The 27,033-nt window shown below is 38.0% G+C and overlaps 2 protein-coding genes across 11 annotated transcripts in view; one reads left to right on the top strand and one right to left on the bottom strand.

The window, feature by feature from the left end:
• Positions 1 to 8,734: 8,734 nt before the first annotated feature.
• YARS2 (tyrosyl-tRNA synthetase 2) overlaps positions 8,735 to 27,033 on the top strand; it is a 40,120-nt gene continuing 21,821 nt past the window's right edge. Inside the window, exons 1-6 of one of the 3 annotated variants that reach the window (XR_001594057.2) lie at positions 8,740 to 9,536; positions 10,246 to 10,413; positions 15,299 to 15,454; positions 15,765 to 15,935; positions 18,742 to 19,034; positions 21,657 to 25,996. Coding sequence is in view for 1 of the 3 variants with exons in the window: in XM_016121532.2 (XP_015977018.1) it covers positions 8,755 to 9,536; positions 10,246 to 10,413; positions 15,299 to 15,454; positions 15,765 to 15,935; positions 18,742 to 18,901 (1,437 nt within the window). In the remaining 2 variants the exon portion in view is untranslated. Of the gene's footprint in view, positions 9,537 to 10,245; positions 10,414 to 15,298; positions 15,455 to 15,764; positions 15,936 to 18,741; positions 21,204 to 21,656; positions 25,997 to 27,033 lie in introns of those variants that run through there. The other 2 variants (XM_016121532.2, XR_004955643.1) reach the window with 2 other exon arrangements.
• The window catches only part of DNM1L (dynamin 1 like), a 39,774-nt gene continuing 34,356 nt past the window's right edge, over positions 21,616 to 27,033 (bottom strand). For 2 of the 8 annotated variants that reach the window (XM_036236660.1, XM_036236658.1), the window contains 7 exons: positions 26,141 to 26,197; positions 25,389 to 25,466; positions 25,029 to 25,061; positions 23,138 to 23,314; positions 22,868 to 22,977; positions 22,586 to 22,745; positions 21,616 to 22,314 (listed from right to left, as the gene is read on the bottom strand). In XM_036236660.1, coding sequence (XP_036092553.1) covers positions 22,258 to 22,314; positions 22,586 to 22,745; positions 22,868 to 22,977; positions 23,138 to 23,314; positions 25,029 to 25,061; positions 25,389 to 25,466; positions 26,141 to 26,197 — 672 coding nt within the window. In that variant the 3' untranslated portion in view covers positions 21,616 to 22,257. The remainder of the gene's footprint in view (positions 22,315 to 22,585; positions 22,746 to 22,867; positions 22,978 to 23,137; positions 23,315 to 25,028; positions 25,062 to 25,388; positions 25,467 to 26,140; positions 26,198 to 27,033) is intronic. The other 6 variants (XM_036236664.1, XM_036236662.1, XM_036236661.1 and 3 more) reach the window with 3 other exon arrangements.

Here is a 27,033-nt window from a genome sequence, read left to right on the forward strand (position 1 = left end):
TCCACTCAGTAGGTTGACTTCTATTGAGGCATTTACAGAAATATCTTATCCAAAGAAGTGCACAAGCTTTGATCCTCATCTAAACAAACAGATCCTGTAAAATGCTTTATTCTTGCTTTTTGGTTTATAAAACAGAACATCACCCTTTTTTCTTAAAGCAAAAGCTTTTTGAAGCCACAGCCAGTATGATGTAAATTTATAGGCTTGGGCGGAGTTTAGATGGATGGATAACTTACCTCTGATTTATCTCTCTGTGCCCAGGGCTGGACAAGGAAGCAATAAACCCGGAAACTCATTTGTTCAACATGAGCTGATTTTGAATTTATAATTGAGAATAATCATAATGCTTTAATCTTGAATACTATATATTTCACATTTCTATCACATATATTGCTTTATTTGATTTTACAACAGTTAATCAGATCAAAAATTAGTATATGAGTTTTTACTAACTATAAAGCACTATTCACAGCATTGTACGGACACACACAAAAACCAAACCCATAGTTACAGAGAACAAATCGGTGGTTGCCAGGCGCCAAAGGTGGTCAAAACAAGTGAAGGGAGTCAAAGATACAGACCTCCAGTTATAAAATAAATAAGTCATGGGGCTGTAATATACAGCATGGCAACTATTAATAATAATATTAATATTATTAACTAGTTAATAATATTGTACTGCATATTTGAATGTTACTAAGAGAAACTATCTTAAAAGTTCTCATTTCAAGAAAAAATATTTTTATAACTACGGTGAAGGAAGTCAACTAAACTTATTGTAATGATCATTTCACAACATATAAATATCGAATCATTATGTTGTACCCCTGAAACTAATATAATGTTTTCTGTCAATTACATCTCAATTTTTAAAAAGAAAATAAAATTATAGCTTTTCATGAGACTATAAAAAAGAATGAGAGTGTTTTTCCTGTACCTAACATAAACTTTGCCAAGATATAATGTTAAATGAAAAAAAGAAAGATGCAGAACAGTCTATTAATATGTTATTATTAGTATTACATATGAAATATTTGAAAAGATACACAAGGAACTGGTAACAATGGTTGTCTTCTGGAAGAAAACTGGACCCATCTTTAAATGCCTCAAATTTGCCCATAGGTTTTGACATTGATCAGTTTTGACGTTGATCCGAGGCTATGACGGCCAAATAGCTGAGATCTTAGTTCTTATTATGTATTAGATAGAGTTATTTTCATTATGAAAAGTAGTACAGATTTTATTTCTATTTGTGTCTCTTTTACATACTTTTACATGTGGGAAATCCCAATATACTTTCAAATTTTCTACCCAGTTGACAATTTATCCAGTCTTTGAATGGCTTCCAGGTCCTTTCCATCTTGGGCAGAGTCCATGTGGACTCTAAAAGGAATTATTATCTCCTTGCTTATGTGTGTATCCTGTCAGTATTGCTGGGAATAATATTTTGTAAAGTTGGTGTAAATGCATATGTTTTTAAATGTTAAAATGTGATGGGATATAGATTGCCTGAGAGAAAATAAGACTACAAATTAGAAGAGTGAGCAAAGGAAAAGAAATGTGACAGAAGTCAGAAAAGACCAAGAAAAATCAAGGATTAAGTAGTTAAGGCATAGAGTAAGAAGGATTTCATGTAGGCATTAAAAAAACTAATATAAAGTCATTAAAAACTAGTTTAAAAATATTCCTTTGTGGGAAGCCAAGGGAGCTTTACCACTGCTGGGGGTTGGCTTGTTTGCACTTTGTGCCGAACTTCAGGGCATTCATGATAAAATACAGCGTGTTTACCCCACAGAGGGTGCAATTTTATCCATTGCGATACAGGATGAAAAATAAGAATTTTTACTTTTATATTTTTAGTTCGATTTGTGGATGTTTTATTACATATATATATTCTTTCAGTAGTACAGTAGTCCTCCCTTATCCACACTGTCACTTTCTGCAGTTTTAGTTATGCTTATTCAATGTAGGTCCAAAAATATTAAATAGAAAATTCCAGAAATAATTAATTGATAAGTTTTAAATTGCTTGCCACTCTGAGTAGTGTAATAAAATCTTAAGTATCCCACTCCATCCTGCCTGGGACATGAATCATTCCTTTGTGCGGCATCTGCAAGCTCTATATGCTCCCCGCCCATGAGTAGCCATCTCAGTTATCAGATCGACTGTCACAGTATCGCAGTGCTTGGGTTCAAGTAACACTTATTTTATTTAATAACGGTCCCATAGCACAAGAGTAGTGACACCGACAATTTGGATATGCCAAAGAAAAGTCATATAGTGCTTCCTTTAAGTGAAAAGGTATGTACGTACGTATGTATGTATGTACAGGAAAAAAATAGTATGTATTGGGTTCAGTACTATCTGTGGTTTCAGGTATCCTCTGGGGTCTTTAAAAGTATCCCCTTCAGGTAAGGGGGAACTACTATATAGTCATGTGCTGCATGACAACCTTTTGGTCAACAACAGACCACATATACAATGGTGGTCCTAGAAAATTATAATGGAACTAAAAAATTCCTATCACCTAATGCCATCATAACACATGCATTACTCACAGGCTTGTGGTGATACTGGTGTAAATATAGCTACTGCACTACCAGTCATATAAAAGTAGAGCATATACAGTTGAGTACAGTACATAATACTTGATAGCAAATGACTACATTATTGGTTTATTTATTTAGTATATGTACTTTTTAGTGGTATTTTAATGTATTCTTTCTGCTTATTAAAAAAAGTTTACTGTAAAAACAGTATGTGTGTTATGCCAGCAACAGCCTCATACATCTCCTGTTTACCACATCTCTTGATTGCATCATTTTCTCTTGTCCTCAATTTATTCTTGTGTTATTTTGTTCATCATGGCCCCTAAGTGTACAAAATCCGCTGCTAGTGTTGCCAGTAAAAGGCCACATCAAGTGAACAGTCTTGTTCGGGGCAATGCTGCAGGCTACCAATTGAAACCCTTTGTGAGCTAGCACAGTGAGAACCCCAGGGCCTCAAAGCATATCAGGAAGCACACACACACGGTCACTATATACAGGAGCAATAAGAAATCATGGATGATACAGCTCTGCTTCCAAGATGCCCTTCTGAATTGCTATGTCAGCAAAAAGGAGAACTATTTGGAGAATGAAATAACTTTCAAGATTTTTGCTTATTGTTGGTAATGTGGCCAGACATCTTTTTTTATTAGTGATCTTCATCCTAATATCAAAGTGATGTTTCTCCCTCCAAACACCACTTCTTTGATCCAATCAGTGGATCAAGGAGTTATAGTGGCTTTTAAGGCCTATTACCTGAGGATGACCATTGCCCAGGCTGTTGCTACACATGAAGAAGATGGTGATGTAATTCTGGAAGGATTACAACATCTATGACTACATCAAGAACCTTGCTGGGGCTTGGGGTGATGTCACCAAAGAGTGTATGAATGACATCTGGAAGAAAACACAGCAGAGATTCGTCCATGACTTCAAAGGTTTGACAAGGATAAAGAAGTTGCAAAAATCAGTAAGACTGTGGTTGAGATGTCAAACAATTTTAACCTGGCTGTGGATGAGGAAGACATTGAGCAACTTCTAGAGGTGGTTCCTGAGACATTATCCTTTTGAACTAAACTTTTCAAAATACAATCACAACTGGTGTCTCCAAGATTCTGTTTCTAGGAGACAAGACCACTTTTCTCATCACATTAGCAAACAGATAAGCAACCCTCAGCACGTTTAGTAACTTCTTAACTTTTTTTTTTTTGGGGGGGGGGGTTCAATATCCTTCTGAAGCATGACCCTGGCAAAGAGCCTGTGAAACAAAATGTTGGTGTGGACTATACCACCTCTTACCAAACTCAGAGCAAAAGGAGGGTTACTTGACGAAAAACATTCAGTTACTTGAAAAAAAAAATCAGTACAGGAATTGTAAAGAAACATTTATAGATTGAAAGGGGAAGAATTGTTTGAATTCTGTGTCTCAAGATCCCTTCAACTCTACGCCTCGATCACCACTATTCAGCAAAGGGTGTCCTTCCCTTGTCATATCCTCCACAGCGTTTCTTTCCCACAGCCCCATACTAACCTGCAGGTTCTTCAGCAATTACCTTGGAGTCATTTCTTCTCTCTACTCCAAGGCTTGGGGTGGAAAAGGACCCTGGGTCAGAAGGGAAGTTGGTAAAGAACAAGACTGCTCAGAGAAATATAACTTCATAAAACAATTTCATCTCCATGAAGGCAAATATCTTTCTTTGGTTCACAAATGTGTCCTAAGCCATTAGGAGTGGTGTCTGACTCATTGAATATTTACAATAAATATTTGTTAAATGAATGAGCAAACTTCTGAGTCCTTAACCCACTATAGGAGTAAGAGATTGCTTCTCCGTTGTTCTGGGCTCCTTTCTCCTTCCAAAATTTTAATCATCTTACACAATGCCCAGGAAATAATATCTAAAATCCCCAATCTATTCTGGTTACACTAGCTATGCTGGTTGGCCAAGCCTGCAGGGGCCTCCAGTTGGTACTCAGGCACTACTCTGCCTCAAATAGAACAGAGAAATTTTGGCTGAGGCTAAGAACCCCAGGCCTTAAGTGTATCAGGAGACCATCTCTTTGATGTCAGGGAGAAATGCACAGTTCCTCTTGCAAATGGGACTAACAGCTCAGTCTCTCTTGCCCAGGTTGGGGTCCTCTTTAATAAAGGAGATCCTGTCTCTTTCTCTTCTGCTTCTCCAAGCTTATTTCCTCAACTTTACCTTGTCTCTATATTTTTACTTGAAAATAAGAGCTATAAAAAGTTCCAGGCTTACTCTTTATTCCTCCCTGACTTCCCCCAGGCACTTACACGCAGAAATCACTACCTGTTCCAATGGATATAATGGAAAGAGGAAGATGAAGAGTGGAAAAAGTCATAAATATCTCAAAATATTATTCAGCTAAGTACATGACCAGGTGCATATAAGCCCTACAGATTATTACACTGGCCACAAAATCAGCTTAAAAGAAAATAAGAACAGTTATGTTTATCCTTCTCTAAACCGCAATACAGAAAGGAAATGCACATTTAGTAACTTTTTTTTTTGGTCAATATTGTCCTATAACCAACAGCATAAAAGAAACTAATTTCTTCTAAAATATGTTTCGGTATTAACATGATGTCCAGCTCAAAAGGCATTGGAGCAACTTCAATAAAAGGATGTTAGACTAGATTTCAGGCACTTAGATAAATTTATACTTTTAAACCAAATATAATGGCCTTCCTTTATTGTAAGGACGGTAAGTATTATCGATTGTACATTTTAACACATTTCAGGGGTGTGATGAACCTGGATAGTAAGAGCATTTTTCTCTTGTCCTACCTAATGCAAAGCAAACTTCTTGGAAGGAATTCATTTGGAATGAAAGGGAAGCAATTGGGTTGCAGGAAAGGATGGGTAGGGTGGAAGGATTCTTTAGGATTTAGGGTGTGGGTTTCAAGAATAATAGCTCCAGGGAAATCATGAAAGAGGATGATATTATGAGGCAGATTGATTTATTAATTATTATAGAAAAACAACAAAGGCTTGAAAGCAGTTTTTAGAAATTATTCTTGTTCTCAAATAGTAGGAAATAGGAATATCATGGAAATACTTCAATTGGACGTAAGGCCATCACTAAATCCCTGAAGTGAACTACAATTTCTATTTCTTGTTTGTATTCTCTTCTTTTGCATCCTACGTGTCACTATCTTCCAGAAAAAGCCTATACCTCCGGTCTCCAAGAGAAGAGAAAACACAAGGAGGAATAACATTTTAGTAATTATAATGACCAGAATTCCTCAGGCTCCTTTTGATGTCATTCTGCTGTGACCTTTAGACAGCTCATATTTCAGGCCCAGCCTGAAGTACAGTCTCATCTCTGCTGTAATTTGCATGTGAACCATGAGATAGGGAAGTGCTTCAGAATGAAATGGGACCGCCTAACTTTAAAATGTTGGGCATGATGACCTGCGAGAGACCAGTTAAAACATTATTAATATTTAATTTGTGTGCTTTACGAATGCTATTATGAGAATACATATCATCTCATTATGATTCACTTTATTGTGCTTCACAGATATTGTGTTTTTTTAGAAATTGAAGGGAAGACCCTCCACCAGAAAAAACATTACTACTCACTGAAGTCTCAAATGATGGTTAGCATTTTTTAGCAATAAAATATATTTCAATGCACATTGTTTTTTTAGACATAATGCTATTGCACACTTAATAGGCTACAGTATAGCATAAACACTACTTTAATATGCACTGGGAAACCAAAAAATTTGAGTAACTTGCCTTATTGCAACATTGGCTTTACTGCAGTGATTTGGTACTGAACCCACAAAATCTCCGAGGTATGCCTATATATTTATAATTGTTTACATTTTGAAAATGGAACTATATAAAACAAGGATCATTCATCAAAGCGAATATTTATGTGACATTTCATTATACATAGGGTGCTTGCAAAATAGATGTGCCCCTGATCCAAGGTCAGCTAACCTCAAGTGATCACAATTAAGAGAAATTATTTTCTAAAATACTTTTAAACATTATCCATTCACTTTTTAAGGCAATAAAAACAGCAAGAATTTGTGTACCTTTCCTTACCCCAAGCTCAAGTCATGGGTCCAGTTCCATTAAATTTTAGTCATGTATATAATTCCAAAGGTTTAAAAGTCCCACTTTCTTCTATTGTTCCTGTCTTGTGGACAAAGCCTCATTTTTCCTATTATACTAAGACAAGTCACGAAAGAAAAATAATTGTTGCTGTCACTGAGCCACTATCAAGTCTCACGTAGAATCTGTTTTAATACCTTCTGTACCAGACTTTGCTACCTATTCATGAAATACGGCCAAAGAAGAAACCAAGAAGAAACTCAAGTCTACTTTTAAAGACCTTATAATAAATGCTACTCTGAATTCTGTTTTTCAGCAGCTGCAGAAGTTCTCCATTAAGCACAGGTCCATCAGTAATGTTGAAACAGGTACATGTTTCTATAAGAAGAAGTAAGTTTTCCTAAAGTGAGTAATTAAACCACAATATGAAATCATACTTTGTGGTATAAAATTACTAACATACCAGTAAAAGCCACAAATAATTATGTCATATTAACCAGGAACCTCATGAATGAAAGATACCCCTTTTAAAATGTAGAAATCTTCCTGCGTTAGGTGCTAAATAGAAAGAATTATCTGCTGTGTGTTCAGGAGAATTTCCTGCTACACATACTGAAATATGTCCCTGACCAAAGTGGTGCGAAATAAGACTTCAGGTAAGCAGGTTATGATCACAAAATTTAAGATACTTTGAATATTAATATGAGAGAATAGACTGCTTATTTTCTTCAGCAATTAGGATTATGTTACATAACCTGCTGAATACATATCTAATAATCATACAGAAGTTGGCAATGAAAAACTCTCTTCACTGGTAATTATATATGCAAAGAAACTAATTTTTTAAATATTTCATTTTGTTAAATGACTTAAAATGTTAAGAAGTGGAAAGGTCCCATAGGGGATGGTTTCGAGCATGGGCTAGATTCTTGCTTCAGAACTAAAGTGTTCAATCCCCCAGCTGGTGATGGCTCACAGCTGAGTCCTCTTCTGCATCTCTCTCTGCCAAAGTCTTGCCCAAAATTTTGCCTCCTTTCCCAGGGAAATCCCACATTTAACGACTGATCAATAATAGGGTACAAAGACCTGCCCCCTCGCCTCAATTCAAAATGACTCTGAATCCCAGCTCCAGAGTCCCCTATAGGATTGTCTGAGGCCTCTCTTGCAAATTGTTCACAGCTCAATTTCTCTGCCCAACCCTGTTTCCATCACTCCATTAGATGTTGTTGCCAAAAACACATCCCAGTAACCCCCCTACACACGAATCTCCAACTGGAGTCTGTTTCCCAAGGAACTCAACCCAAGACAGTTGGTATTGAAAATGGTCATAGAAATGAGATTCTAAAATGGGGTTTCGGAGTTGAATCCCAGCCAGGCGGCTGCCAACCAGAACCAAGTGCCTGGTGAATGGAGTACTAATAGCACCTGGCAATGCTGTGGCGATGTGATTACTGATTTGAATCCAGAAATGCTAAAGTTGTTTCCCACCTGCATACCCGTAATTTAAATAAGACACGGGGTTTTATGCATTTAATTTGGTGTATTGAAATTTCTCTCAGTATAGCTTGGACAAGACTGCCACCTTCTGGAGAAACTAATGAATACCGGGGATTGAGGCATTCTCATCTGCTTGGGGAAAAAGTATTACGAAGTTGCATCTTAACCCAACACCGTCTCTCTCCATGAAGTTAAGCAAATTCCTAACGCCTCATAACCCCTGTGAACAAGTTTTTGATTAGAACCAAGACTTCGAAGAGCTTGCGCATCAGTTCTTTAAGGTGAAAATTGTAAAGCTCGTATTTGTAGAGCTCTCACTATGGGCCAAGTGCTTTAATTCTTAATTCTCACAATAGCCCTTATGAGACAGGAACTATTATCGTAAATACGTCCACGTTTCGGATGAAGTTTTCGGACTAAGTTTTAGGGTTTAAGGTTGCTGGACGGTAAGTGAAACCCCACCTTGGGTGGTCAGAACAATGACTGACGAGCACGCTAGTCCCGTAGCTAAGTAACTGCCTCGCCCTACCAGAACATGCGCACAAAAACACTGAAACAAATTCTGTAAGGAAGCACTGAGGGGCGGGGCTCTAAAGTTCCAGCATCCCTTTCGTGCCGCCACCAAGATGGCGGCCCCCATGTTGCGGTTCATTTCCCGGGGCCGGTGCTATTTTACCCCTGGCCCGTTAGGAGTCTTGCTCCTGGGGCTGCGTGAGGCCCACTCAGGTGCTCAAGGGTTGCTGGCGATGCAGAAGGCTAGGGGTCTTTTCAAAGAATTCTTTCCCGAGAAGGGTACGAAGATAGAGCTCCCAGAGCTCTTTGACCGCCGCACGACGGGCAACTTTCCCCAGACCATCTACTGCGGTTTCGACCCCACGGCCGACTCGCTTCATGTGGGACACCTGCTGGCACTGCTGGGCCTGTTTCACTTCCAGCGAGCGGGCCACAATGTGATCGCGCTGGTGGGAGGCGCCACGGCGCGCCTGGGAGATCCAAGCGGCCGCACCAAGGAGCGCGAGGTGCTGGATGCAGAGCGGGTGGGAAGCAACGCGCGAGCCCTGCGCCAGGCGCTCGAGGCCTTGGCGGCTAATCATCAGCAGCTCTTTACTAATGGGCGGACCTGGGGCAGCTTCACGGTGCTGGACAACTTTGCCTGGTATCAGGAGCAGCGCCTGGTGGACTTCCTAGCGGCAGTGGGCGGCCACTTCCGCATGGGCACGCTGCTGAGCCGGCTGAGCGTACAGACAAGGCTCAAGAGCCCCGAGGGGATGAGTATGGCGGAGTTCTTATACCAGGTGCTTCAGGCCTATGATTTCTACTACCTGTTCCAGCGTTATGGATGCCGGGTCCAGCTGGGTGGATCTGATCAGCTGGGCAATATTATGTCTGGATACGAGTTTATTCACAAGTAAGCGCCTTTAGACCCAGGAAAAATCCTGTGACAAATAACATACACGAATAGCTTGTGATGCATTATTAAGATTGTGAAATGACGTCTTTCCTCAAGCCCTTGTTGTTTTTATCCACATTAAGGGTGTTAATATTATCGCTATATAATATGTAATGCTGTTAATATCAGTGGCTGATGAGAACTAAAGAGCTGAATTAAAGTATTAAGTATGGGATGTATTCTAGAGCTCTGCAGGAAGTTGGCTAGTCAGGATTCAGATTGTATGTTTTGTTTCCTCTTTTGGGGGAAAATTTTGGGAAATAACGTACATTTTAATTATTAATCTTGATAATAGATTGAGGGAGGCGAACCAGAGCTAGCCCATGTGCTACTCATTTGTTTTAAATCTCTAAATCATCTTTAGCTTCTCTACCTGACTCCCCCTTTACTCAAGTCTCTTCTTTCCACCCAGCCTTTAAAATTTTCTAAGCCCTGGTTAAGCAACACCTTTTGGCTTCCCCAGTCATTCTTGGTTCAATTGCCATTCAGAATGGCAAATGCCAAAATAGAGTGAATACCGTGAAAGTAGTAAGAGGGACAAGAATCCAGATTTAGGAGGTCACGAAAGTTTTCTTAGAGCAAGAGACCTTACTGAAACTGGAAGAGTGATTACCTGAACTTACTACCACCTGTGCTTGAAACACATAATGATGTTCTTTATGCATAGGTTAACTGGAGAAGACGTATTTGGAATCACTGTGCCTCTAATTACGAGTACAACTGGAGCAAAACTAGGAAAGTCTGCTGGCAATGCTGTTTGGCTAAACAGAGAGAAGACATCTCCATTTGAATTGTATCAATTCTTTCTCAGGCAGCAAGATGATTCTGTAGAAAGGTGAGTTCTTACTAGTGTGCTGAGAAAAATTTAGTTCATAAGCTCGTGATACTATTTTAGCATTCAATCTCTATGTACCCATTGGGGTTATGTGCTTAGTCCAGAGACTCCAGGAGGCATAGTCAGGTATAGTCAAAGACTGAATCAGAATGTGGAGCCACGTAGGACTAAAGGTAAGGCTTGTTGGACTTTACCCCAACGGAAGATGGTAGATTTCCATGTGATTGCATAAGATTGTGTGTATCAGGCAAAGAATAAGTGAGATGAGGGCTATGTTGACTCCAGAACATGAAAAGGCCTAGTATGTGTTGTACCTATCTGAGGGTAGTGGGCAATTTATAGTAATTGATATATCACTCTTGGTGGGATTTCTCAGCCCTCAGAGGATTAGATGATACACAGAAACTTGACAAGGAGTAATTGCCCAGCCACATTGATATAGGTGGTGTGTGAGGATGTGTAAACCTACCCCTAACACTTTCTCAAAGAGTATGCTTTCCTCAGCATAATGTCATTAGTATAATGCCTCAAACTGCAATTTCCAATTGTAATAATTAAATCTTGCAGTACAGGTTATGTGCATTTGCAGGGCTGTTTAAATATCCTATTGGGAGCCACATAGATGGATATTGAGCCCCTTCAGAAGTTAAATCAGCAAATTAGGCCTGGGATTCCTCTGTGATGAGAACAGTAAAGAACATACTAGCTAGGTCATTGACCATGAAGGATGCTCCTTGGGTGTGTGGTATATTCTCAATTCTCTAATACTAGGGATTAGAGCCTTACTCAGGGGAATCTGAACATTAAGGTTTTGATAGTCGATGGTGAGGTGTGATTCATTGGTGGTTAGTTTAAGTGTCAGCCAAATGGGGCTCTTGGTTACTTCCATCTCAAGTATATCTTTAATAACAAGGTTTAGGCCTTCAGTGCCCTGTTTAAGTTGGTATTGGGGCATGTTTACCATCTTGGCCAGAAGAGTAAGAGTTACTGGCATCCTTTCGGTGAGTCCTGCCAGGAAGGCCAGGAACTTGTGCTTATTCCATGTGACATGGTGTCATGTCAGTGCATCCATGTACATAAGAAGAAAAGAAAGCCAAGGGAGGCTCCATCATAGAATCCAAGGTGAATGGGCCCAGTAGTTACATTCGAATGGATTTGTATACCTTTAATTGCCCCATTGGTAGGGCTCCCCTTTCGAGAATTTAGAGAGATTGCCTGGAATAATAATGACTTGGTTGTTGGTATCTAATAGGACCAAAAAGGACTGTGCATTTTTATTCTCCCAATGAGCTACCCGAGTGATATAGAAACTGTTGTCCCTGGGAAATGGGACAAGTGCTAGGGAGCCAACAGTTTCCAAGGGTAAAGGCTTAGGTAGCTGCCAGTTTTGGAGGGTAGGGTAGTAGTAGGTGCTGGGTTGGGGCCAAGGAGGGTGGAGGGCAGCTGTGTGGCAAGAGGGCGCATAGCAGAAGAGGCCATAGCTGGGAGAATACTAGTTTTAGGGCCTGGAATTTAGAGACTGGCTGTCTAGGGGTTAAGTGGCCAACAACTGCAAGATTTCGTAACTCCCAGTAGAAGTTAGTCTGTGTATTCCCAAAGGGGGCAAAATTAAGTTGGGGGGGAGGAGTCTTTTGGGGAAGGATTAGAGAGCCCTTTTCATTTAGGGTATTGTGCTTGAAGGAGGCCCCTAGAGGTGGTGGGGGCGGAGGGGCATAGGTCTGAAGTGTCTGGGTAAGAATCTCCTGTCTGGCAACCATCTCAACACCCTCCAGGGCCTTTCAGATAGCTTTTAAGTCCCAATAAAATGGAGCACTGCTCCATAATTAGGGGGAGCGCCTTATAAAAAGAATTCTCTGGACTCAGAGTCAAACGAGGCCTTTTCAGGGTTGGAAATGAACAGGGAGTCATTTGGGTCATGATGAATTTGGAGAGGATAAGTCCCCTGGGCTATGCAAATTTTATATGGTAGGACACAGGCCTCTGAGGTTTTCCATTCACTGTGGGCCTTAGCAATGATCACCATGTTGGGGGTATGGGCACAGTGTCAGGCAATAAATATGCAGGTGATGAGAGGGAGGTCCCTGGTACAAATACCAGTGGCTCTATGGCCCTCAGTGTCACTAGAGGCTTCAGTAATACTGTCAGCTTTTCCTTTAGTGGCAGGGGTGCCTCATGCAGGGGAAAGCCAAGTAGGTTCAGGATATGTGGTATCTCAGAGGAAATGGACATATAGCCTTATTGGAGCTCTGAGACGTTTATAGTTAGGTCTGTAGAGATACCAGCCAGTTGGCACAGTTTGGCAGCCATGAGTAAAAATTTAGGTTCCAGAATCTGCAGTGGGCAATCAACTCCCTTCTTTCCTTCCCACTCTGCAGAGAATCTTTAAGGGAAGTTAGAATTTCAGTTAAGGGATAATTTCTAATCTCAACTTTTACTTCCTGATTTTCTTCATTACCTTGATCTTACGTGTTGTCACCAGAAAGTTTGTGGAAGATGTCCCTATGAGCCCTCTTCATAGGTGGCTACCTTTCCAGGGTGTCCCGTTGATCTACCCCGGATTGGGTCTGCCTCTACTAGTGATACCCCAGGGTCTTTAGGAAATCCCTAGACCTCTCTGGAGCCTAATGCCAGAGCCTTGTCATGTTAGTACACAGCAGCACTAAGCAATGCCTAGGAAGCTTCTGTGGGGTTTTGCATTTATCAGCAGCTGGCATACCTCCTCAGCAACATCGCACCAGGGGTCAGACCCATGATATCCCATTGGGTTGGAGGGAAAAGGGGGACAGCAGTGAAAGCAGTGGTACATTGTGTAGCAAGCCTTGGCTGCATTTCTCCTTTCATGATGCCTGTTGCAAAGCTGCTCTATTCACATGTAGTCCTCATGTTACCCACTGCTCAGTGGTTTCAGTGGGAGGTCTCCCTCTTCCTTACCTCCAGTGATACCTTCTCCTGAAGGTCTTCAGCAGGAAGGCACATGGGGCTGAGGCAAGGCAGGGTGAGGGTGGGAGCGATAGCCTTGCTTAGGGCCCCTTTTCCTGAAGCACGAGAACAGTATGTTCATTAGCAGTCCATTAAGGCCTAGATAATTAGTGGTCTAATCATCTTGTTAGACCATGTGGCCTTGATCCCGCTGCTCTGTGGAGATCACTGAATTATTATGGCAGCAGTGACATTTCGCAGAGGCAATATGCAAAAACACATGACAGCATGTTGCCTTCCCGAATGGTGTTACCCACTTAGATTAGCCAGTTAGTAAGCTCATCAAGGCTAAAGGGCATTCCCCTCAGTTGATTGCAAGTCAGTCGTGCAGTCCTGCCAACTATGCCAATTGTGTTGGCCTTGGCCTGTTAGTAGTGATGCTATTTGCTAGAAATGCCTGGGAGTGCACCTGGGCCCATATCCTTGTGGCAATGGGAGCCAGTGTTGCAGCTGGACCAACCCTTGTGTTTTGTATTACAAATGTGGGATTCACCTCAACAACAACCATCAGGGACTTTGAAGAAACAAGATTTATAACTTCCAAGGTCTGGAGGATATATCGCACTCTGAGGTCACCGGAAGGGAGAGAGGAGGGAGTGTGGACTAGGGGCTCTGACTTTCTTAGGGTCAAGGGGTGGGGTGCCTAGGGTTTCATGGGTTCACTCTTTATTGGCAAATTTAAAACATAAAAGTGGAAATGAAGGAGTGGGAAAGGAAAAGCAAGGCCACTCAGGCAGTTATCTAGGTTACCCAGGGCTTTCTAAAAGGACAACTTCATGAGTGGGGATGCCCGCTCCCTTATCTAGTTAGTCTGCTACTAGCTGTGTCATACAGCTGGCAGTATGTTTATTCAAGATGGATGTCCTTGCATGGATATCTTGGCAAGCTGAATGCCAGGAACTTATTCTATACTAATAGAACCACTTTAGAAAAATATGTGACTGCTTACTAAAGCTGAATACACACATAACCTTTGATCCAGCAATTCCTCTCCTGGATATATCCCCAACAGAAATGACTGCACATGTGCACCAAGAGAAATACTGGGGAGTATTCATAGAAGCATTATTAGCAGTTGTCCATGAGTAGAAACAACACAAACATCCACAGTAGAATAAATACATACATTATGGAATATTCGTAACATGCAATGCTGTATACAACAGCTGTATACACAGCAACACAGGCGAATCTCCCAAACATAGCAATATGCCAAACACAAAGATATTCTGTATAGTTCCTTTTATATAAAATCTAAAACCAGGCACAACTAAGCAATGCTATTTAGAGAAGCATACTGAGATGGTAAAGGATAAAGGAAATGAAGGAAGTGATTGCCACGAAAGGCAGAAGAGTGGTTAGCTTAGAGGGAGGTGAGGGGTTGTAGAACAATTGTGGTTCCTTGGGTAGAGGCAATGTTGTCATCTACACAGGTGACAGTTACATATATAGCTGTTTGTTTTACATTTACATTAAATTATATATTTATGATTTGTGGGTTTTTCTGTGCTTTTCACCAAAGAAAATATTTCTTTAAAGGATATATATATAAACTATTGTGTTTTTAAATTACACAGTATTTTTTATTTATGGGCACATACAGAGAAAACAGAAATAAAAACATGCCTGGGAAAGATACAAATTTAGATAGGTGGTTTCTCTGGGGGCAAGGAGACTGTGATGGGACTGAGAGCTTCATTATTACAGCTGTTAAAAAAGGGAAGATCTAAAACAAAGATGTCACAATAGTAACATCTTCAGTTCAGGTGGTATGTGTATGATTGCCTTATGTTTGGTATATTTCTGCATGTTGTGTTTCACAACTAAAAATAAAAGTATTATAAAGTAAGGGGAACTGGAAATTTAAAAAATTAGGTATATAACACTTTATTTTTTTGTCCTGAAGGTACCTGAAGCTCTTCACTTTTCTGCCCCTTCCGGAGATTGACCACATAATGCAGCTGCATGTCAGAGAACCGGAAAAGCGCGGTCCTCAGAAACGACTTGCAGCAGAAGTCACGAAGCTTGTTCATGGGCAAGAAGGGCTGGATTCTGCTAAAAGGTGGCCTTTGAGAATAATTAACACTTGATAAAATTAGTTAAGAGATAAGAAAGTTTAGAGCTATACTCCTTTAAAGTTGTCTTCTACCACTAAAAAGGATTGTCAGTGTGTGACTTAACTGCTTTAAAATAGCCTCTTTTTTATTGGGAAGATTATCACGAATTAAGTTTATAAATTATACAAAATAAATGTTACTGTTTCAAAAACGTTACATCTGGAACTTAATGGGTACTTCATAATTGGTTACTGGGTATTAGGACATGTATCTGAATAAGCACTCACATGATGTTGTTCTCAACATGTTTTTCAGGTGTACACAAGCCCTTTACCATAGTAGCATAGATGCACTGGAGGTCATGTCTGATCAAGAGTTAAAAGAGTTGTTCAAAGAAGCTTCATTTTCTGAATTAGTTCTTGACCCTGGAACAAGCGTCCTAGATACATGCCGCAAAGCAAATGCCATTCCAGATGGTCCCCGGGGGTAAGATTATTTAACTTTCAGATTCACATTTAATTCAACATTAAATGTTATAATTCGCAGCATGTTTCCAAAGGTTGTTTTCCTGATAATGCTTTAATGCTGTCTCATTCCTTCCTGAAGTTAGGTTAGTCTGAGAATAAAGTAAGAACAGAATACTTGTTGCTGAAAATACCTTACATTTTCTGTGAAGTCAAGTAATACTGTACTTCCTTACAGAATCTAACCCAGTTTTTCTTCCCATATTGGAAAAGGCTTGCATTTAAGGGACCACTATGTTCAATAAATACTCAGGGATCATTCACCTCAGGGATGGTTACAATTCTAGATCACAAGAGAGGCCCTAAAGTGACAGATTCACATGACCCCTCTCATCTACAGACTGTATGTATCCTTTTTATTTAGGGGAGTAGAAGGGTTGTTCAGCCTATTTAAAATATTAGTTGAATTTCTGAAAATGAAATAAGCATACAATAAATCTTGTAACTTCACAAGATTTATTATAAAATACATACTATTGTTGAGAATTGCGTTTTCTTACTCGGGAAGTAGGTATAATATTTAAATTCCTCAGTCATGCAGTATTATTAGGGATTAAGGTGTTCCAGAGAAAAAGTAATTTGACATACACTTGATGCTTGTTCATTTATAAATGAAACAGTGTAATGTAGAAGAAGCATTAGTTAGCCATAAGACCTGGGTGCCTCCTCTGCAGGAGTTCTAGCATAAGTCAAATAGTTATTAGTCCAAGCTCATGGTTATGAAAGACCTTTGTTATATTATAGTTGCTGGGTTGTTGGGTTTTTTTCCCCCAATTGTTTTAGATTATTTGCCTCTATCCCAAAGAGCCTTAGAGTACTCTTAACAGAGAACATATCCAATGTCTCTTTTTTCAACTGCCACTCTCCCTTATTGATTTTTTAATATGCTAGTCTACTTAATATTCACTGAATTGAGGATGGTGTCATATACCCTCCCTACAGTGAGTCACTGGTTCTAAGAATTTTCCTCACTGGAAACATTTTTCATTTTCTTCTGAACTGTTCTAGTGGTTTATTTACTAATACTGGAAGTTTTACTACTATTTAAGATGACACCATATCTGATTTAGCCAGAGTTCTAAGTAATACCAACATTTTTTAGATTGTGCATTTAAACAAAATGTAGAACATGATCCGGAAACTATAGCAAACCTAAAATAATACTTCCAAAAAGAAAGAAATCTGTCCATAAATAGAAAATCTTTTACTGTTGGGCTTTTATAAAACCATGCACAGTCCTTTATTAATTTAATTTGGTAACATAGTCAGATAAGAGAAAACCAACATTTGCCTTGCAGGACTTGCAAGGCCTTTAATGCTCTAGTCCTCTTTTCTTAAATCTCACCTCTTTCTAGCTACTTCCATGTTTCCTCATCCTGTTTGAAAATAACTGCTAACTCACTCTCCTACTTTAGGTGACTTAGGAAAATGTCCAGCTCCCACCGCCCAGTGTGTTCCTGGTATAACACTTAATCACAGTGTGTTGTAATTGTTCATTTGTCTGGCTCTCTACATGAGTTTGCAATACTTTATATTTAGCTCATAGTAGGGGCTCTGTAAACATATCAAATGAATTAGATGATAATGAACAAAACCTGTTTACATAGACCATCAGAAACTCTTGTAATCTAGAATTAAATCAGCTACTGATTTTCCATATCTGAACTCAGCTAACTTTTTAGAAGAAAAATTTTAACAAAATTTATTATTTGCAGTCTCAGAATGCAATTTGCAAGGATTTTCATTTCATATGCAAGTTTCCTCAAGATGGCTATAGATAACACTATATAATAGCGGGTCCTCAAATAATGTTTCATTATGTAAAAAAAAAAAAAAAAAAAAAAAATCAATTCCTGGCCAGGGCCACTGTCTTTGTGAAGTTTGCACGTTCTCTCATGTCTTTGTGGGTTTTCTCCAGGTACTCCTGGTTTCCTCCTACATCCTAAAGATGTGCATATGAGTGAATTGGCGTGTCTGCACTGTCCTAGTCTGAGTGGGTGTGGGTGTGAGTGCACCCTGGCAATGGGAGTGCCCTGTCCGGCATGGGTTCCAGCCGGTGCCCGAGCTGCCAGGGATAGGCTCCAGACACACATGACCCTTAACTGGAATCAGTGGGTTGGAAAAGTCATCATCTTACTTGTTTTTATTAATCTCTCTTAAATGTATACATAGCTCACATTTCAGTGTTTAACATTGTGTTTAGAAGTTTGGTGATATTTTTGTTACTAGAAGTATGCCATAGGAACTTATTATCAGTCAGCTTGTGGTTAAACTGGTCTCATTATTTGTCGTTTCACTTAAAAGTTGCGGTTTCAAAGAACCTCTCAGCGACTTTGTGAGGACTTACCATGGTTGTGACTTGTATCTCATGAAAAGCAGCATTGTCCATCTTTCTTATTTTTGGGAGTTTCTGTGACTTTCTTTTTTATCCCCCAATGTAGAGGGAGCCCTCCAGAAAGTGATCCTTTATTATTCTAATTCACTTCATTTTTAAACCACAACCAACCAAACAGTTCTATCAAGAGCTGAGATATCCCAGCTTTTTTCTCCACTAAACAAGAAATCTGTTTTGCCTTAAACCTGCTCCTTTAAGGAGCATTAAAGGGAAGCAGAATCTAGAAAACATGAAGATAACAATCCAGTGCTAAAAGGTTGCACTTGGGAAAGCCTCTGAAATTTAAAAGAAATACAGTAATGATGTATCTATATTATTGGAAGAGGTCAACAGTGATAGGATTTATCTAATTACGAAACATGTCTATTTTTAGGTATCGGATGATAACAGAAGGCGGAGTCAGTATAAATCACAGACAAGTAACAAATCCTGAGAGTGTTTTAGTTGTTGGACAACATATACTTAAGAATGGACTTTCATTACTTAAAATAGGAAAAAGGAATTTCTACATTATAAAATGGCTTCAGCTATGATGAAAAATCCTTCAGGTGGTTCAATCTTATCCATCATTTCATTCTCAAGACATTTGGAAGGTTGGCTCCAGAACTTTTACCTTCATTTATGCAAATCAAACAAGAGAATGGAGTATACTCTGGGCCTCTCAGTGTGAGTAATTTCATTATTTACATAGGCTGGTTAATAAGTTGTTTAATGATGGGATGTTTTATTTCCTGATCCTTAAACATTAAGGACTACCATAGAAAACCATAATTTCTAGAGTTAATCTCTTAAAAATTATACTTTATGAAAAAACTAATTGCTATCTTTACTATTCTATGCTTGCTCTTCTTTTTGGATATGAGGAGGAACAATGAAAAAGAGGTAGTGTAATGAATTGTGGATACTTTTATATCAGTATTGATCTCACTGATCTTGCTAGTGTTTATACTGCTCAAATCCAGCGGTATCCATATTAGAAATGCAGAATCTGGTATTGGAAATTAATATGTTGTTGTTTAGTTGAAGCAAATATAGTTCTTAAAAAGGAGAAAAGTTAGCCAAAATACCTCAGGTGGGAGAGCGTTATAAATTACAACAGGAGTAGTTTCTTTTCAAAGAAAAGAATAAAAATCAGTATTTGACTTTTCAGAAAGTTTCTAATTCAGTTTTCCTGTCCCTTGCCTGTGTTTCAGTATAATTGTCTACTTACAGCCTTGTTTTGTCAGAATACTAAGGTAGCAATATTTTATAAATTTAGAAGCTTTTAGTTTTAAGTTTCAAATCCTGTCCCCAAGCTAACTAGAGATAAACCGAAAAGTAACCAAAGAGATAAAATAGAGGCAAATATACCAAACATCTAATGATATGAGAATATCAAGTTATTCAGATAAGGAAAGCTTTCAGATCAAATTTAAAGGATTTGGTGTTAAGACTTAGTTAAGTTCTACATTCATTAGACAAGTTAAATCTCTAGAACCATTTCCACATCTAAAAAATCAACGTAATAGCTCCCCTATATCCCTAAGGATCAAGTGAAAAGCAAACATACAGAATGGTTCACAGACATCTTCTAGAAAACCTTACAAGCAGCAAAGCATGGCTTTAATATTCAAATTCTAGCCATTCACTACCTGCATGACTTGGAGCAAGTCACTATCTTCGTATGGGAAAATGGAGATGCAATAATATCTCAGTGAAATGTGAGACTAGGAAAAAAAATCATAAAACTTTCCTGCAGTATAAGCTGTACTGTGATGTCCAAAGTAGATTTCTATGTTAAAAAACTAGTTTAAACCTTTTTCTGAGAGTAAAATTAGGAATTCATTTATTGATAAGCTTTAATGTCATTTCATACCAGCAATTTTATTTACATGTCAAGAATATACAGGTATCCGTTATAAATGTCATAGATCAGGGGTCCTCAACCCCCCGGGCCACAGACCCCTACTGGTCCATGGCCTGTTAGGAACCAGGCCACACAATAGGAGGCAAGCAGCAGCGGGCGGGTGAGCGAGTGAACCTTCATCTGTATTTGCAGCCGCTCCCCAGCACTAGCATCACCACGTTAGCTCCAGCTTAGAGCATCAGGCATTAGATTCTCATAGAAGCACTGGTTCCTGGTGCCAAAAGGGATAGGGACTAATGTCATCATCTCCACATTTCAGAGCTTCACTCAGTTTGAGGGCCAACAAAGGAAAGTTTTCTTTCCATACCTTTCTCGCCTGTTTTGTTTTGTTTTGTTTTGTTTTTGTACAAGGTGTGTAGTGCTAGAAAGTGCATTACCACAGCGTGTCTTTAAAGATAACATTTTTAATTGGAAACCTGTTTGATATGCTGGAGGAAGGTGCATTATAAGGGTTTTTTTTCCCTTAACAATTCAAAAAGCTATAATGATAGTCACCTAAAACAAGTAAATCATAGATGGCTATAATTTCAAAACTGATGTTTAATGATGGCAGAGAGATTATAAAGTGCTAACAAACATCTTGGTAGCATATATTCTATCAAGATTCTAACTGATTTGAAATAGTACCATATGAGACTGAATCTGGTTTTTTTATGTTTGGGATCAGTTGCTGAGCCTGTTTCTTAGTAAAATGGGGTACCATAAGTTAGTTAAGAGATATATTCATATTGGCCAGTAGCCCTTCATAAATGTCATCACTTAAAAAGAAATTTTAATATCTAATGTATAATTTACTTAACATGTTATCTGTTAGAGATGGAGCCAGATGCCTTAAGGATTTTGACCCTATCATCTTAAATTTGTAATGTAATTTGTATAAAGAATCACCTGGGGAGTTTTAATAAAATGTATATGTGTTCTAAATCTCACACCCAAGCCCCCGAATGCAGTTTCTTAGTCTATAAGCCATTAGGAGTATGTGTATACATATGTTTTTCTTTAAATAATAAGACCCCACCAGTATTTTTATACCTCTATTCCAATATATTTTGCTGGTGTGAAATAAAAGTAACTATTACCAATTAATGCTTATAGAGAAAGGATACACTTCTATAATCAGCACAGTATTTGGTTGTAAGTCCCCCCCTTCAAGTGAATCCTAAGCATGGTGTAAGTGGCCCAATTTAAATTTAAATATGTATATGAATTACTATTGTATTTGGAAACCAGGGGGAATTTATTAGAAACTCTAAAAATTAGAAGGAATGGTCATTTCCAGGTCTTACTAGATAATCAGGTCTAGGTGGTTGTTCTTACTACAAGAAAATGTAATTCATGCTCTCAGGTAAAAATCAAAAATATTTTAATTTTTAATGCACTAGGGCCATGTGGACCCAGAAGTGGAAGGGCTGCGTAGCCACACATTATGTACACTGCATCATTATGGTTACAGATCCTCTTGCGCATCCAACTTCCTTACTAACACATCAGAGATTGCAGAGAAGCTTGATAAAACTAGATCGAAGGACAGGTGGAATACAGTGACTATGTGAGTAACTCGTCAACCCACATCTTTCAAAGATAGTGCATGCAGTATAGTCATATGAAATGTTTTGTGTTCTTCCTGAAGGACTATGGCAGCAGCTTTACCAACTACTAACAGAGTACATAGGTCATCTTACCCACAGGCAAATGCTTGTACAACTAAAACATTAACACATCTTTTTAAAAAGTTCAAATGAAAGTGTCACATGACAGACTTGATGTATTTTATATATACTGGGAAACTTTAGAAACATCCATTTATTATTTGGATTAAATGTGTGAATTGTTCTGTAGTAGAGTACAATTTTCAGTTTAAAGCCAGTCTTCACATGAGCAGATTCATACCATTGTAATACCCAGCAGTTCATAAATAAAAATCTACTCAAGTAGGCAGTAACTAGCAAGTTTCGAGTCAACAAAGTCTCAGTATAGTTCTCTTCACCAAAGATGAGTCTCTCGGATTTCAGCAATAATTTGACCTGCTCCTTGCAATGCCTGTATTAAAGATGATAAAAATTATTATAAGTGCTTATTAAGGCACTACAGCAAAGAATCTGAATTATGTGGGGGTAATTATTCCACTTCATATATAATCAATTTATAATAACCACTATTTTCTCTGGAATTTCAATTTTATCAAGTACCAAAGAAATTAGCTATCATATGAACACAATATATGTATCCAAAAATCAGAATGCATTTTAAACAATACATGTTTATATCTGCAAAGTGTTAAAAATTCGAAAAAAAAAAATCACACCAATACCTTTAACATATCAGCTGCTTCTTTTCTACGCTGTGCCATGTCCTCAGATTCAGTCAGGAGATCGTCCAGTAAGGATGCTTTATACAGCTGTCCTACTAACTCACTCTGAAGAGTATCTTTCACATGATTAACCAAAAAATGCATTACTGCCTTTGGCACACTACAAAACAAACAGACGATCCATTTAACTTAGAAAAAAAGCCTAAAATTTTAAAAATACACAGTTTCCAAATTTACAGAATCACCCCACAGTATAAGTCTGACTTATTATGTAGTACTAACCTGTCTTGAATATTCTTTCTGACAATAAGAAAATATGATTTGATGAGTCGTTCTATAACCTCACAATCTCGCTGTTCACGGGCAGATAATTTTCGTGCAACGGGAACTGGCTAAATAGGGTGAGGGGGAGGAAAAAATATTTTATGACATTTTCAAATGGCAACATTTAGCATTCAAAGATCAATAAGTTTTTGAGACTTCAGTTTGTCTTTTGAAGTATTTCCTAGTAATTTAGTTATATTAGCACTGAACTAAATTCTCATGACTTACCACATCCAGCAGATTCACAGCATGGCCTTTTTGTGGACTGGCTGGCATAATTGGAATTGGTTTTGATTTTTCCTCAGCTAATAACTCTTCAGCTTTTGAGGTTTTCAGCATTCCTCTCCAGTTGCCTGTTGTTGGTTCTTGAACAGCATCTCCAACCCCACCTCCTCCAGATGCTACCTGGAAAGACAAAGATGTTCCAAAATCTGTGCCAACCATATCAAAAATGACATTAACTAAACAAAGTTCATTTTCTTTGATGCTAGTCAAGGACACACATCCAGTACTCAGCTGGAATTCAATCTATTCAGATAGATAATAGGGTAGAAAGACACAGGGCAGCAGGTTTAACTGGAACACTGAGTTATCTAAAGAGGTTCTGTTGTAAAAGGTTTGCAAGGCCTCTGCCAATATTATTTCTTTAGCATTTGCCAGCTCTTTTACTTTTCCCAACCCTTCTAACACTAGATTGTGGGAAAAATCTAAGCTGCCCTTATAACTAAGGCTGCTCATAAAAAAGCACAAGGAAAAACAAAACTGCCACTCAGTTTAATTTCTTCAATGTAACCTAAATGGTGCTGAACTATGATCTCTCCGAAAGTTCCGTGAACTCAGGAGTTGATAGGTTTCTCATGTCATTTTACATTTAGTCAATAAAATATCATGAGATAAAAGTAGAAACTCTATTTAAAAACAACAACAAAAACACAATATAACCATGAGTCTTAAGCTGGTAGTGACTTTAAACTGCCTAAAATGTGGAACATGACATAAACAGAAGTTTCCTCAGTGTCTACCCTCTTGAGTAAGGATCTGCCAAAAGAAATCTAGTGCTACTATTAATTACAACTGCTTTTGCACCTCATTTTCTAGGCTGTTAGTCTTAATGTCTACAAGAAAAATGCATATTTTAGGATAATGGGAAAAACAGTAACTCATAAACATCTGAGATGTTTTCAGATGCTCTTTAAGATCTTATAATGTAAAATTATAGATGATATCCAAAATTCATAGACAGAAATAAATGGCGTATATAAATTAAACAGTAAAGTATTATGGCAGCTGTTTAAAAATGTCAGTTTGTGGTATCATCATCGAATCAGAACACTTATCTAAATTTAAATTTGTCTCTAATATGTTAAGATGAATTTTATCTAAATAGAGGCAGTAATATACTTAGGTAACAAAATCTTAAGGGAAGTAAGCAATTCAGAGTGGTGCCATGGAAAAAAACACAAGGAATGATTCAGATGGCTCTCTTAAGGTCTAAGCACAGTGGACTGAGAGAATATAAGACATTCGGGTTTTGAGGTTCAGAACCTTAAGTCTTGACAATAAGTAAAGGAGTTAAATGGGAGAATAAACAGAAATACGAACGAGTCTTAATTACAGATTATTGTTCCCCTAAAAAGCTTATCAAGAAATGACAACAGTCTCAAACTCTCACAGTACCCGTTTGTTTTAAATGCGCTTAAGCTGTTGAGGCACATGATGAGCTACATATATAACGTGACAGATACAAGCTGAATGGAGGCATAAGAAAGAAGCCTGTGAGGATTGTCCATTAGTACTAGACAGATCTCAGAACTGTTAAAGAGGAAATGTCCAAAAGTATAATTTCTGGCTCTGGAATCTTAATTCTGTACCAAAATATTAAATTTGAAACTATTCTTGAAGATAACAAAACAGTGGGAAAGGCTACTGTTATTTAAAACAATGTTAAAACTAGAATTAATGCCATCTTAAGAGGGTTAGACAAGAGAAACAAACATTAAAAACAACACAGACAACAAGATAGATGCCACTATACAGACAGGTTCTTCAATGGTTTTGAAAGTGTTTCAGTTAGAACCAACGGTACTACCAACATTGCCATTCTGAAGCAAGGACTCACATTTTTAGTATCTCTTCTGCTGTCCTGAATTAACTGTTAAAAGATATGTTAAAACATGCAGTTTAACAAGCAAAATTTCAGTATCAATGGCTTGAAATTCAAAAAGTACAGGATAATTTCCTCTTTACTTTTTCTTCTACGTTGCAAGCAAAAGCATCTTCTACATTGCAAGCAAAAGCATGTCGACAATATTTTATGAAATATATACACTGTTATATAATTTATATGAGGCTAATAAAATGATCTGACCTTAGTGTATAACAACTTGTATTAATATTCTGCTATTTAGTGTATTGTTTCCAAATGATTGTTGCACCAAACAACTAGGCATGCAGGCTTAGATTAAAAATCAGAACAGACCTTGCCATCAGCCTCAGCAGAAGCAGCAGGGAGGGGCTCCTGGGAGGCAGGTGCCAAAGCACTTGGAACTTTAGAAGACTAAAGGCAAAAAATGCAGGGAAAAAATCAAGGATGCCAAGAAAGCATTCAAAAACGTTCTATAAATGTGAAAATTTCCCTTCTGTATCAAAATAGTAAAATAACATGAAAATAGTAAAATAACATGAAAAACAATAATTGTGGGACATAAAATTAATGTTTATTCTGCTTTATTTCCTGTACTCCTTCCTATCACTTTTGTAAAAGGCTTTCTTCAGATGAGTACCTGAGAAAAATCTAAAACCTTCATTTTCAGTTTTGAAATTTGGTGAGATCTTTTCTGGTAAAGAATTCAAGGTAAAAGATTTTTATACACACATTTTAACCTATGCAACTATTATAGATATTAATGTTGTAATATTTATAATTTACCTAGTTATGTGCATATTGTCTTCCCTCTTCAAAAAACCTTGTCATAATAAAGTCATTACTCATTTCAACTAATTTTAGAAAGCTGATAAAGTCAATGAATTTTTAAAATCTACCTTTACGCATTTATTCCAATGTATTAAAAATATATCTTTAAATTACGCAAAGCGTGTTTTTAAACTTTTACTCAATCAATGGAATACTAAAGAGAGAAGAAGAAAAAATTATTCCTAGGACTGAGTAATAGTCTGAGGCTTACCAATCCATCTTTGCGTAATGGGAATATGCTTTAAAACATTTTTTACCTTGTCTCGTGATACAGCTGAAGGTAATTCTCTTGCTAGCCTGTTTCGCCTTTGTTCCTATAAAACACAACCAAGTAAAACAAAAGTGATTATCAGAGCATTGAGGTATAAGCCTACTGAAAAATGTTCAGCTTAATTGAAAAGTGTGGGATAACTTACAGTATATATCTTTTCACTGTTGGGACTCATGCCATAATTACATTTTAAAAACAAACAAGAAATCATTTAACCCAATGCTTCTCAATCTTTTTTTCTGCCCCAGCATACCTGAGGGATACAATATAAGGTCAGTAACAGTGGCTCCCCTATACCAGGGATCCTCAACTGTGGGGCAATGGACTGACATCTCTGCTCTTTCCATTATGTTAAAAACCACAGATTTAAACTGTCCCCACATAAATGTATATTTAAGTCTTCAGCATACTATGTAGAATTTGAAGTGCACAGAAAACTAAAAACCTTTAAAAATTACCGCAGCCTAAACATTTTTGTTTTAAATTCACACAACCCACAAATAAAACCCTAACTTTTAGAAATATCTGTGGTAGAGGATATTCTATAACAATGTTCCATTTTCTTTATCCTAAACTACCTCCAGGAAATAAATGTAATGTTGAAAACCAACAGCCCTTTCTGTAACCTGGCTGATTTCACGGACTGAGCAGTTGCTGTCCACTCTTCTACTCTGCTAATATTATCAAAGTAATTCTGGTCCAAAGCTAAAGAAACTCTTAAATTCAAATCAATAAGGTACTGAACACCTACTATATGTGAAGCACCACAATAGGTGAATGACTACGAAAATACAAGAGAATGTAGGTGGTTAATAACAGCTCTCTCGGAGGCAGCATCAAATGCAGTAGAAAAGCATTTAGATTAAATATTAAAACTGT

Source organism: Rousettus aegyptiacus, unplaced genomic scaffold (genome assembly GCF_014176215.1).
Source record: "Rousettus aegyptiacus isolate mRouAeg1 unplaced genomic scaffold, mRouAeg1.p scaffold_m13_p_2, whole genome shotgun sequence".
Classification (NCBI taxonomy): domain Eukaryota; kingdom Metazoa; phylum Chordata; class Mammalia; order Chiroptera; family Pteropodidae; genus Rousettus; species Rousettus aegyptiacus.